The sequence below is a fragment of the Tachysurus fulvidraco genome, chromosome 20, assembly GCF_022655615.1.
Source record: "Tachysurus fulvidraco isolate hzauxx_2018 chromosome 20, HZAU_PFXX_2.0, whole genome shotgun sequence".
Classification (NCBI taxonomy): Eukaryota; Metazoa; Chordata; class Actinopteri; order Siluriformes; family Bagridae; genus Tachysurus; species Tachysurus fulvidraco.
Window position 1 is genome coordinate 20,752,672 of NC_062537.1, and position 14,139 is coordinate 20,766,810.

The 14,139-nt window shown below is 42.9% G+C and overlaps 1 protein-coding gene across 1 annotated transcript in view; it reads left to right on the top strand.

The window, feature by feature from the left end:
* The window catches only part of rbm18 (RNA binding motif protein 18), a 17,234-nt gene extending 3,661 nt beyond the window's left edge, over positions 1–13,573 (top strand). The window contains exons 3-6 of the mRNA XM_027143373.2: positions 6,112–6,238; positions 6,987–7,067; positions 10,664–10,752; positions 12,301–13,573. Coding sequence (XP_026999174.1) covers positions 6,112–6,238; positions 6,987–7,067; positions 10,664–10,752; positions 12,301–12,466 — 463 coding nt within the window. The 3' untranslated portion in view covers positions 12,467–13,573. The remainder of the gene's footprint in view (positions 1–6,111; positions 6,239–6,986; positions 7,068–10,663; positions 10,753–12,300) is intronic.
* Positions 13,574–14,139: the final 566 nt, after the last annotated feature.

Sequence of the window (14,139 nt, forward strand, 5' to 3'; positions counted from 1 at the left end):
TGTCACTGTGTGGGTCACTGTGTCACTGTGTGGGTCACTGTGTCACTGTGTGAGTCACTGTGTCACTGTGTGGGTCACTGTGTCACTGTGTCGGTCACTGTGTGGGTCACTGTGTCGGTCACTGTGTGGGTCACTGTGTCTGTCACTGTGTGGGTCACTGTGTCTGTCACTGTGTGGGTCACTGTGTCTGTCACTGTGGGTCACTGTGTCTGTCACTGTGGGTCACTGTGTCTGTCACTGTGGGTCACTGTGTGTGTCACTGTGTGTGTCACTGTGTGTGTCACTGTGTGTGTCACTGTGTGTGTGTGTCACTGTGTGTGTGTGTGTCACTGTGTGTGTGTGTGTCACTGTGTGTGTGTGTGTCACTGTGTGTGTCACTGTGTGTGTGTGTGTGTGTGTGTGTGTCACTGTGTGTGTCACTGTGTGTGTCACTGTGTGTGTCACTGTGTGTGTGTGTGTGTGTGTGTCACTGTGTGTGTGTGTGTGTCACTGTGTGTGTGTGTCACTGTGTGTGTGTGTGTGTGTGTGTGTGTGTGTCACTGTGTGTGTGTGTGTGTGTGTGTGTGTGTGTGTCACTGTGTGTGTGTGTGTGTGTGTCACTGTGTGTGTGTGTGTGTGTGTCACTGTGTGTGTGTGTGTGTGTCACTGTGTGTGTGTGTGTGTGTGTCACTGTGTGTGTGTGTGTGTGTGTGTCACTGTGTGTGTGTGTGTGTGTCACTGTGTGTGTGTGTGTGTGTCACTGTGTGTGTGTGTGTGTGTGTGTGTCACTGTGTGTGTGTGTGTGTGTCACTGTGTGTGTGTGTGTGTGTCACTGTGTGTGTGTGTGTGTGTGTGTGTCACTGTGTGTGTGTGTGTGTGTGTGTCATTGTGTGTGTGTGTGTGTGTGTGTGTGTGTGTGTCACTCTGTGTGTGTGTGTGTGTGTCACTGTGTGTGTGTGTGTGTGTCACTGTGTGTGTGTGTGTGTGTCACTGTGTGTGTGTGTCACTGTGTGTGTGTGTCACTGTGTGTGTGTGTGTGTGTGTCACTGTGTGTGTGTGTGTGTGTGTCACTGTGTGTGTGTGTGTGTGTCACTGTGTGTGTGTGTGTGTGTCACTGTGTGTGTGTGTGTGTGTGTGTCACTGTGTGTGTCACTGTGTGTGTGTGTGTGTGTGTCACTGTGTGTGTGTGTCTGTGTGTTTGTGTTTGTGTGTGTTTGTATGTCTGTGTGTCACTGTGTGTGTTTTTGTATCCCCTGAGTGAGGATCAGAGCGTCAGAGCAGAATTCCTGGTTTTGAGGGAATAAACTTTTTGCGGAGCAGAAGGTCAATGTGAGGGCAGCGTGACGAGTAACACTGCTGTAACCACTCACACTGACTGGCATGTTCACACACTTTCCACTTCACCACCTCTCTCTCTCTCTCTCTCTCTCTCTCTCTCTCTCTCTCTCTCTCTCTCTCTGTACTGCATCACATCACATCACCTCCTGGCAGCTCACACAAATTCTCCACTCAGCAGCGAGACAAACATAGAAGCCGAGCACCACGCAGACTTTCCCCGAGCACTTAAACGCTTTCTGTTTGCACTTGAACTTGAGATTTATTTAAACTCTGAGTTGTGACACGGCTGACCTGAGGATGCAGTGGAGTGTGAGAAAGTCCATGAGCTGCTTCATTATCGCCGCTACTTTCCCTCCAGGTTCTGGAGTCGAACCCTAACCGCTTGTGGCAGGTCACTAATGACCAGCAGTAACAATCCTGTCCGTATGTTTCTGCTCTCTGCGCCGATCGCAGCACAATCATAAAGAGACGGTCTCCGATTTTTGAGTCGGGGCGAATAATAAACAAAAATCAAAACAAACGTGTAGCCAATGAGCAGAAAGTATATACACGCCTGAGATAGGCACAGGCTCCCCGTGACCCGAGAAGTTCGGATAAGCGGTAGAAGATGAGTGAATGAGTGAATCATCTCAAAGCAGCTTTAAAGAACATAAACATAGAACAAAAGGTAAATATAAAGATTAATATAATACAAAATTCTAGATTAATATTAGATGTATTTAAATGTGTATGTATTTATCCCCAATGAACAAGTCTGAGGTGACTGAGGGGAGGAAAAACTCCTCATCTGGGTGACACTGGGGGTGTGATTATATAACCTCATCCTCATCTGGGTGACACTGGGGGTGTGATTATATAACCTCATCCTCATCTGGGTGACACTGGGGGTGTGATTATATAACCTCATCCTCATCTGGGTGACACTGGGGGTGTGATTATATAACCTCATCCTCATCTGGGTGACACTGGGGGTGTGATAAAAAAACCTCATCCTCATCTGGGTGACACTGGGGGTGTGATTATATAACCTCATCCTCATCTGGGGTGACACTGGGGGTGTGATTATATAACCTCATCCTCATCTGGGTGACACTGGGGGTGTGATTATATAACCTCATCCTCATCTGGGTGACACTGGGGGTGTGATTATATAACCTCATCCTCATCTGGGTGACACTGGGGGTGTGATTATATAACCTCATCCTCATCTGGGTGACACTGGGGGTGTGATTATATAACCTCATCCTCATCTGGGTGACACTGGGGATGTGATTATATATATACAGTCTGATAAATGTTGTAGTGATGTAAAACACCACATGGAGTTCACGTCTCCTCTTTAGTATCACAGAGTCTAACTGGAGCTGGTAGATCTGTAGATACCTCAGGATCCTCACAGGGTCGCCCTCATCTCAGTGGGAATGATGCTGAATATCTCACCTGACCTGTTCACTTTCTGTCTGTGGCATCAGACCTTCCTTCCTTCTGTCCGTCCGTCCTTCCTTCCTTCCTTCCTTCCTTCCTTCCTTCCTACCTTTATTCCTTCCTTCTTTCCTTCCTTCCTTTATTCCTTCCTTCCTTCCTTCTGTCCTTCTTTCCTTCCTTCCTTCCTTCCTTTATTTCTTCCTTCCTTCCTTCTTTCCTTCCTTCCTACCTTTATTCCTTCCTTCTTTCCTTCCTTACTTCCTTCCTACCTTCCTTCCTACCGTCCTTCCTTCCTTCCTTCCTTCCTTCCTTCCTTTATTCCTTCCTTCCTTCTGTCCTTCTTTCCTTCCTTCCTTCCTTCTTTCCTTCCTTTCTTCCTTCCTTTCTTTATTTCTTCCTTCCTTCCTTCGTACCTTTATTACTTCCTTCCTTCTTTCCTTCCTTCCTACCTTCATTCCTTCCTTTCTTCCTTCCTTCCTTCCTTCCTTTATTCCTTCCTTTCTTCCTTCCTTCCTTCCTTGCTTTATTCCTTCCTCCCTTCCTTTATTCCTTCCTTCCGTCCGTCGTCCATAGTTTTTTTTATTTGTAATTGTTTCATCCAAATAATGTTTGATTTTGCTCCAAATGTTCCAAAATGTCAATGCAACATTGTGGAAGTGTTTTTTTTTTTGTTGTTGTTGTTTGTTTGTTTTTGTTTTTTTTTTGGTGGAAAAAACTCAAATTGGAGAAACCCCAAGCACAAAATTCTTCTTTTAAACTCATCCCAGTGAAGACACGTGCGTGACTTTCTGTGAGAGCTTCACTCGTGTTCCGTACACGTAGACGACGTCACACGCGAGCGACGAGGCGTCTCGAGCCGAAGCTGCAGTCGTTTTAAAAAAGATTTGCGTCATTTTTTTTTTCACATTTTTTTTCTGCCATCGTACGTTTTACTTTACAGGCTTCGTTCTCTTTATAGCGGGCAGATAAATTGTACACAGATCTATTTCAAAAGAAAGGAGGAGAACGCGACCTCCTGCCATGTGCTCAGCTCATCAGGACACACAGATGTATAACACGCCTGTTGTGTAACTGGAAAACACTGTCGTGTTGTTTTCCGATTTTTCCGTTTACATCTTCCTGCCTTTCGTGCTCAGATCCGAAACCTCGGTATGCGAGGTGGGTGGGTTTGAGGGTGGAGGGTGGAGGGAGAAGGGGAAAAAAAAGAAGCTCTGGTTTTGTTGGTTTACACCGAGCTGTCGCTTGGCTCTGGTTTGTGCTGTCAGAGAAATCAGCCCTGATTCCAGACCCCGCTTCGTTTTCCTCCAGACCGCTCGGCTTATTGCCCCCTGGAGAGGTGCATTGTGGTTTACTAAAAGCCACGGGCCGTCCCCCATGCATCACACCTCGAACCCTTTCTCAATCAGGAAGATCTGGTGGCCAGGGTCGAGTGGGTGGAGTCTGGGAAAGTGCGAAATCGGTCGGGTTTAAATCTCCTGGGAGAGCAAGGGGAAGACATTAAGACAGTCGCCAGGACCCCCATTCTGGCCCAGGATTAAAAATAACCCCTGAACAGACCACAACAATAAAGCAGACCCCTCAATCAGGTCAATCAGGTCCGCCGCCGTTCCCAGACCGCTTCGATTGCTTATGCAAAAAAAAAAAAAAAAACAGGACACGAGTGACGAGGTGTCGACGAGTGTTCGGAATCATTCAACTCAAACTTTTACTTTCTACAGCGTTCAACTGTTCAAAGTGAAACCGAGAGAAAGAGAAAACACTCGCGCTCACGTGTGTCACGTTCATGTGTTCCACCGTGTGTGTGTTATAGGTCAGTCTATCGGTTTCACTCGAACCGGTTACGTCTCATCAGCAAACATCGTCGGTCTGCGTACGTTCATTTATACCGAACACACAAAAGTTCCTCCGTTTGTCCCCCTGAGGAACCCGACAGCAAAGTGACACCGATCAGCCGACGGACGGAATCATTTACAGTAATTAAATAATTAATCTGTCCGTCTATCTATTAGACAAAGCCCTTAAGGAGGTTTTATTAAGCCCTTAAGGAGACGTTTTTATTTCTTTCTGCTAATTAGGAAACGATCGCTCCGTATTTTCCTCCCCGTTTCTGGAAGCTGTCAGGAGTTCATCATTCAACTCTCGGTATTTGGTGTAAGCTTCTGCTGCTTCTAGCAGATAAAGGCTTCCTATCCTCCTGACAAGGGTTTCTTCTGATGGTGAACCAGTCAGAGTTCCACATGGAACCTTTATGATTAAAGAGGATTAACATTTTGTAAACGAGTCTAACGTTATTTTTCTCTCCGTGCCAGCGGCTGATATCGGCGCCGTGCGAATCCGCTCTCGCGTGTGTTGTGTTTTCGTCTTGGCAGCGCGTGAGGAAAGTCTCCTGTCCTCGGGTGGTGTAGAGATCACAGCTCAGGCATGGAGAAGTCATTCCTGGTGTTAATGGCCTTAAGGGTTGTTGAAGTGACCGTAATGTATTGCCCTTGTTCAGGGCAGAAACGGAAGCCAGGGGTGGGATTTTGATCTCGTGTCGTGTGCCCCGATTGGCCGTCACCGTGTCATTCAGCATTCTGGGGCTTTGGATCTGCTCGCAGTCGTAGCTGTTTGTCCTGAATTGAGCTCTGGAGGGAATTCAGACTTCCTCTTTTTGATATTTTCATTGTCCTCTTGCTGTATCCTCTGTATTGTGTTACTAAAAGATTTACAGCAGCTAAAAAGGTGTAAAGTGACCTGTCATTTTAATCAGGAACATCTGCGGCAGCAGTGTGATGTCATTCCGCGGATCCGCGTCGGGCTTTTTATTGCTCTTTTCACATGCAAGCCCTCTTAAACATGTAAACAGTGCAGTTTATGGAGTTTATGAATCACACACACACACACACACACACGTTGCGAATACTGTGAGTTATTTGAATCCTGGATCCTGATTGGTCAGATGCTGTTGATTTGATTTTTCTAGAACAGCGCGGCTCTGACAATAGCTAAGGTTAGATATATTATGGTTTCTATAGCAACACAATTGTGCACAATTATTTATTTATTTATTTATTTAATTATTATTATTATTTTTTTAACGGAAGGCGTCTCCAGTGTCAGCACTTTTGTAACACTCCGAGGTAAAGCAGCTGTAACTCAAATCAAGTTCTATAAACTTTATTTTCACTCTAAGTGGATTAAAGGTCCGGTGTGTAATTCTGTAATTAGTTAAAGGTGTAATGTTGGAGATTTGCTGTGGTGTAAGAAGAATGAAAGACTTGAATGGTGAAGAGTATCTCCACTTCACGTCATCACTGGTGTAATTATTGGATTGTAACTGAACCCCACACTCAGTGTTTCACATTTCATGGAGAGTTTGTGGTGTTGCAGGTATCACCTGGTGAAGCTCCTGGAGAAATTTGGGAAAGTGAAGCAGTTTGATTTCCTGTTCCACAAGTCGGGACCGCTGGAGGGTCAGCCGAGAGGATACTGCTTCGTCAACTTCCACACCAAAGAGGTTTCTGTCTCATGTCTACTTCAGAAGTGTCTGTATAAAGGGTCACACCTGAACGTGGTGTGTGTCTGTGTCTGTGTCTGTGTGTGGTGTGTCTGTGTGTGCCTGTGTGTCTGTGTGTGCCTGTGTGTCTGTGTGTCTGTGTGTGCCTGTGTGTCTGTGTGTGCCTGTGTGTGTGTGCCTGTGTGTCTGCCTGTGTGCGTGCCTGTGTGCGTGCCTGTGTGCGTGCCTGTGTGCGTGCCTGTGTGCGTGCCTGTGTGCGTGCCTGTGTGCGTGCCTGTGTGTGGTGTGTATGTCTGTGTGTGTGTGTTGTGTGTGTCTGTGTGTGTGTTTGTCTGCCTGTCTGTGTGTGTGTGTGTCATTGTCTGTGTGTGTGTGTGTCTGTGTGCCTGCCTGTCTGTGTGTGTGTGTGTGTGTGTCTCTGTGTGTGTGTGTGCTCACATTCACCTACCTGAAACACACCAGGCTTTTTAATTTAATGTGCTTTAATGCCGTACTTAATAAAACAGCATCATGTCCGTATCGAGTCTGCGTTACAGTCGAGTCTCAGAGATGATTAAAAGACTTGTGGGGATGTGGTAGCCTAGTGGAAGGTTGTGAGTTTGAATCCTATGTCCACTGAGCTGCCACTGCTGGGCCCCTGAGCAAGGCCCTTAACCCTCAATTGCTCAGTTGTATAAAAAAGTAAAAGAGATAGAAATGTAAGTTGATCAAGTGTGATGTCATAACCGAGCTGCTTCTCCGTACTCAGGAGGCAGAACGAGCCATTCAGTGTCTTAATGGAAAGCTGGCTTTGTCCAAGAAACTGGTGGTGCGCTGGGCCCACGCTCAGGTAAAGGTAAGGCTCCGAACCCAAAACCTCTAGAAACCAAACCTCTAAATATGTCAAACGTGCCTCAGTCTGATAAACTAGATCAGATATCGGAGGGGGAAAAAACACTGAATCTGTCCTGAAATATCAGAAAAGCTTAAATAATCTGGGGCACACAATAACAACAGTAGCCATGTGGCTTCATGTCAATAACAACAACAACAACAACAACAACGTCCAGTGAGCTTTCAGCAAAGCACATGTGGGAGTTTGCTCACAGATCTGCTGTAGAAATAGTTCACATTTATAGACAATGGAACAGAAAATACAGAGACGTGCTTGTGGTTTATTATTATTTTTATTATTATTATTATTATATGGGAACTTTTATTTATATTTACAGATGAAGTGTTTGTCTTTTGAATCTCTGGTTTTGTGGAAGTCGTGTGTGTAGCAAGATATTTTTGCCTGGGTTTTTGAAGTGAATCACTTCTTTCAAAAACATGTCGTCTGTAGTTAAAATACACGTTAGAACAGAAGCAGGTCAGAATTCTGTGTTGGAATTTTCCGGGAGCTGCTCAGCGAGACAGAGGCGGTGTTGAGGCCGGCTGAAGGACTCGTCCAGAGAAGCGGGTCTATAACAATAGGCAGCTGCCTCTGAGAGAGAGGAAATCCTGTATGGTCCCGAATGACGCCCCCCAACCCAACCCTTCACCCCGTCCCGGTCGCTCCCTGTCAGAGGGGAACGGGACTCCAGGCTGGGGTCAAGGTCATCAGAGCAGAGCTGTTGACAACAATACGCAGGAGCTGAGCTGCTCTGAGCAGAGCAGAACTCCACCCTGCACTGTAGAGTTTACTCCTGACTCCTGACCGCTCTGTAGAGTTCACTCCTGACTCCTGACCGCTCTGTAGAGTTCACTCCTGACTCCTGACCGCTCTGTAGAGTTCACTCCTGACTCCTGACCGCTCTGTAGAGTTCACTCCTGACTCCTGACCGCTCTGTAGAGTTCACTCCTGACTCCTGACCGCTCTGTAGAGTTCACTCCTGACTCCTGACCGCTCTGTAGAGTTCACTCCTGACTCCTGACCGCTCTGTAGAGTTCACTCCTGACTCCTGACCGCTCTGTAGAGTTCACTCCTGACTCCTGACCGCTCTGTAGAGTTCACTCCTGACTCCTGACCGCTCTGTAGAGTTCACTCCTGACTCCTGACCGCTCTGTAGAGTTCACTCCTGACTCCTGACTGCTCTGTAGAGTTCACTCCTGACTCCTGACCGCTCTGTAGAGTTCACTCCTGACTCCTGACCGCTCTGTAGAGTTCACTCCTGACTCCTGACCGCTCTGTAGAGTTCACTCCTGACTCCTGACCGCTCTGTAGAGTTCACTCCTGACTCCTGACTGCTCTGTAGAGTTCACTCCTGACTCCTGACCGCTCTGTAGAGTTCACTCCTGACTCCTGACCGCTCTGTAGAGTTCACTCCTGACTCCTGACCGCTCTGTAGAGTTCACTCCTGACTCCTGACCGCTCTGTAGAGTTCACTCCTGACCGCTCTGTAGAGTTCACTCCTGACTCCTGACCGCTCTGTAGAGTTCACTCTTGACTTTACTCCTGACTCCTGACTTTACTCCTGCCTATAGTCTATTTGTCTCATCTAGATTTCTGCCTTCTCTCCATATCTTAAATAGCATCCTCGGAATGACGATTTGCTGAGACAGAAATAATTTGTAACTTGTTAGATGCACAACCAACATCACAAACATGTCAATTCGACACCTACATCCTCCGTTGCCTTGGAAACATCAGCACCAATTCTAGCTCAGTGCGTTTGCGTGACTTTGGATTATAAATAACGTGTAGGTTTGCGTCTGATCTTATGATGCACGTAAACGGTTTTTTCACAATCGAGTCTTTGGGATTTAAGAATAAAATGCATTAAAAAAAAAATTAATGGAAGCGTTTATTTAGCGTCCTGCTTCGTAGCTTAAACGCAGCGAGCGTAAAGGTGACGTGATTTCTGATGATGATAAACAGATTGTTGCTCATCTGTCCCGATGACACACCCCCTAGAGTTTGAACCCAGAACTGACCCAAAAATCTGGAAACAATGCAGATGACGATCCGTAAATCCGTCTGTATTTCAAACCGATTTTTGACTTCTGTTACTTGTTAGTGTCAGAAACGAAACACGCCAACGCGAGATACCGAATCAGCCACAGAAACACGGCGCACCACTACTTTCCCGACAGGTCCTTTAACGCGGACACCTCGGCTTTAAAGATCGGCTCCATCTCAAGCTTTCTGCAGACTCGTCACCGATTTCTCTCTCTCTCTTTTTTTTTTTCCCCCTTCCCTCAATCGGTCCGAGCCGAAAGCATCTCGTTAGACATACATGTGGAGTGATGTTACAGGAAAATGTACAGCACCATATTGAAGCCATCAGAGATGCGCTGTTTAGTTTGGATAATTGTTTACACGTGGGACGGGCACGGGATTCTTTGTCAGTCTTGTAGGTTTGATGAGTAGCTACAAGAAACCAGCTGCTTTGGTATAAATAGCTATAAGGAGACTTTTAACTTAAAGTAGAACCGAAGAGCTAGTTCTGTTGTTTGATTAATCCGAATAATGAACATCTCAGAGTCACTGTTATTTAGGACCGAGTGGCCCAGCGAGTCCTGGGACGATGCTTTCACACCGAAACGACTTCTTTTTATAAAGCCACAGTAATATATCTGTCAGTAATGTTTGACTTTTCAACATATAAGGATTCGATAGTGTGTCGTTTTAACCCAGAAAAATAATCTACAGGGTGTAATGAGGTTGGATGTTTCTTTTTTTTTTTCCTTTTCTTTTTAAGCCCAACAGTTTACAGCTAGACACATTCACAGAGTAGAGTTTAGACTAGTCATTGACCATCAGGCAAATCTGTCAACATCTAAGGTTACCATGACAACCTTTCCACGTTAACATCAGCCACGTCGGTTAAGTAGCTCGAAGGATTGTCTGAGAAACATTTCCTCAAACGCCAGACGTGATTGGCCCAAAGCTTATTTAGTGACCTCACAAATTGAGGTAAGATGTAGCCCCGCCCCCTGAATAAGTTCATGTAAAGAATATTTCTCAATCAGAATCTTCATCTAAGTGGAGCTCATGATTTAAAACCTTATTTTCATTTCCTTGCTGTTGTGTGAAATCGGTTGTGTTTAACGCGATGGTTCGTTGTGCCTCTTGTTTTTGTTCTCCGCAGGTTTTTTCATCTCTACCGGGAATAAGGAACAAACTCTAGGACCAGGACCAGGACCCTTCATGGCCTCTCTACACTTTCTGACTCATTTATCAGTATTTTAGTAAACTAAAATTGCATGTTTTCTTCAAATTTGGATGCCAGTCGGCTATAAATTATCGAGCACGTGTACAATATGATTCTTTAACAAATAGCCACACCCACAAAACACCATAAAACAGAGAGCTGAAAATGTTAGAATAAAGCCCTCATTCTCTGCCTGTTACTGGGTGCCAATACTTTTGTTCTTATTAAACAGCTAGATTTAGTTATGTTTGTTCAGTATTTCATCTGTTGCAGTAGGCTCTCATTAGGATCATGTGTGTGTGTGTTTCAGAGATTTGAGCCCTACAGAGGAGATAAGAACCTTCTTTCCAGCCTGGAGCCGTCCTGCAGTGAGACAGAGGAGCAGCCGACCTCTCTGAGGTCTGTGAAACATTTATATTCCCTTCTCCTGACGCTCAGCTTTCTCTCAGCACCTCACAAAACGTCACTGAACACCATTAATTCCTCAAGTTGTGTGTGTGTGTATTTGTGTGTGTGTATTTGTGTGTGTATTTGTGTGTGTATTTGTGTGTGTGTGTGTGTGTGTGTGTGTGTGTGTGTGTGTGTGTGGTTGTGTGCGTGTGTGTAGTTGTGTGCGTGTGCGTGTGTGTAGTTGTGTGCGTGTGTGTAGTTGTGTGCGTGTGTGTATTTGTGTGTGTGTGTGTGTGTGTGTATTTGTGTGTGTGTATTTGCGCGTGTGTGTGTGTGTATTGATGTATTTTTTTACACAATGAGTAAATTGTACACACATTCAATTCTGCTGTAAAGTGACACATGCCTGAAAAGCTGCTGGAAACATTTCAGTATTTATTTAAATCATTTTATTTTCACAATTTATTACATTTTATTTTCTTATTAACAATTAAAAAATCTAAGTTTATAAAATATATTTATTTATTTTTGTTGCACACTCTCTCTTTCTTAAAAAAAGGAATAAATACATTAAAAAAACAAATATCTAAACCAGCCCTGAAAAACCTGCCATTTTAATTTTGTTTAATTCTTACAGACACTTTAGAGTAATATAATAATAACTAATCACACAAATAAACAAACAAATAATAAACACTGTAGAAATGGTTTGTTTGTTTGTTTGTTTGTTTTTTATTTATTACATTTGGCACTTTTTTTTAACACCCAGATTTTCTTTGTGTGCCATTTATTCAAGAGTAATTAATGAATCAAAACAAACATGTAATTAAATAAATCTGTCTCTTATTTAAAAAACAAACTAACTAAGAAACAAACTAATGTATTTACTTGTTAATGTATTTACTACATTTTGTAAAAAAAAATTAATGTCCACATGTCCACAACACTGTTTTAACTCCCATATTTATTAATTTGTTAAAAAGCAAAGCAACGTTTCGACCCTGCTGGGTCTTCTTCAGGCAAATGGAACACATTTGTTAAAAAGGGGATATATAATATAATATATAATATATATTGGCCTTGCAATCAACTGACCCACCCTGTGATTTCAATTAGCTTACATTTTTTTTACTTTAGCAGGTTTTTTTTTGTCCTGCACCTGCCAGAAGGTGGGATGTGCACACAATTACTTATTTAACAGATTTTACTACATTTTGTAACATGATCCTGATTTTACGAAACACCCCAAATAAAAAAAAACCATCAGAAATAGTTATTTATTATTTATTTTTAGTGAAACTTTTTGTTTAATTTCAACTTGTTTTATAACCTTTATTTCTGTGGAGTCTTTCTGGCAGCCTACATCGCTTTAAAATAATGTAATATAAAGTAATAAATAAATAATGATATTAAAAATAGTTGAAAAATTGTAATTAATTAATTAAATGCAAAATAATGACTTTTTATGTATGAGAAATATAAATGAGACCGCAGCATTGTATTAACTGTGTGTGTGTGTGTGTGTGTGTGTGTGTGTGTGTGTGTGTGTGTTAAAAGTGTGAGTGCGAAGATTAAAGCGATCGAAGCCAAGCTGCAGATGATGGAGGAGAACGTGGATGAGGAATACGCAGGACCGTCGCCGTACCTCTACAACAAACCTCCTGAGAAGAAGGACAAGAGATCTCAGCCTTATAACAAACAGTTCCGCAGGTTCAAGAGATGACCACCTGTTGGAATATAAACATACACACACACACACATGCTGAGGACTTGTGTTTAATAAAAACACACATACACTCTTACACCAGTGTACTGTCAAGACCGGAGCAAGAGGAGGAGATGTGAGTGTGTGTGTGTGTGTGTGTGTGTGTGCGTGTGTGCGTGTGTCTGCGTGCGTGAGTGCATGAGTGCGTGTACGTGTGTCTGAGAGAGAGGGAGAGAGACACCGCTCTCTTTCTGTCTCTCTTTTCCAAGTTTTTTTTTAATAAATATATTAAGCTTTTGTACGTTTTGTAATTTTTAGGTTTTCTTCCGTTCCTTTCTTCCCGTCTAAACGAGACACTTATTTGTGCTTTAGGTCCATCCTCATCGTTGTTGTCTGTGTTTCTGTGTCGTGTATTTTCGAGATTGGAGAAATTATCATTAGTGTAAGTAATAATAACTTTCCTCCAAGAAATTTGATCACGTGATCTCTGCAGCGACATGTCGTCATGTGTCGTGTTGTTGAGGTTGCTGCTACATTTTAAACCCATTATAACAAACAACACAAGTCCATAAACTGTTAGACCTGACATTGAGCTGCAGCTGTGTTTTCAGTATTTATTACAATCAAGATGAAGTCTGAGGTAGTTATTAGGTTTATATTTAACCCTAAATTAGAAACGATCATTATCTCACTTCTAGGTCGGAGAAACAAGTCGTCTGACATGAGAACTCTTATTAACAGCCTTAACCTTTATACAGCCAACAGCTTAATTATTATCTAAAATGTCATGTAATGATTAGGTTTATTTTTTGCTCTTAAACTAATTCTCATCTTTTCACAAATTCTAGTGAAAAATATATATTAAAAAGTGTGTGTGTGTGTGTGTGTAAGTAAGAATGTGAGTGAGTGTGAATTATTGCGTCATAACTCAATGCCAGTTTCTTTTTTTTTCCACAATAATATTAGCCCCGCCTGTGATCGTGTTTCAAATTTGCATATTCAAATAAGTTGTCATTTGCATTAGGCTTAAAGGTTTCTGTGCAGAATAACTGCTTTTGTAAAGTTGCTTTTTTGTGAAACCTGTGAATAGAAGTCCGACTCAATAAACTAATAATGTTCAAAGCTTCTTTTATCAAATTAGTTTTTCTTATTAATTTTCCAGTCACTGTTTTGTGTTACAGTAGAAATAATTCCGGCTTCTCGGTTTACTGTAACTTCCTCTGAAAGGTCTGGAGGGTTGATCATATTTGGTCTGTCACGAGTATTTTTATAGAGGTGCAATTATTATTATTATTATTTCTTTAAACTGCACACGGAAATACTTGAACTCTACACTAATGTGTGCTGTGAGTGAGTAATGCTTCAGAATTTGGCAAATGTAAAGTAAAAGGAGAAGGAATGTCGTTAGGTGATCCCTTCATCTTCAGTCTATTATCTCTTCCTCTTTCTTTGTCACGCTTATGTATGTATAAAACACACACACACACACACACACACACACTCACCTTCCGTTCTCGAGCATTTATCATTTTCATGTGATGCCACAAATTCTGTTTTCTGACGCCAGTAATTATTTCGAAATAATAAACCTCGATATTGAAAAGCTAAAATTTTTTCATTAGACAATGAGCTTAAATTGTATAATCGTGAAAAATACAGATCTAAATTATATCAGTTTTGTTCTGAACGTA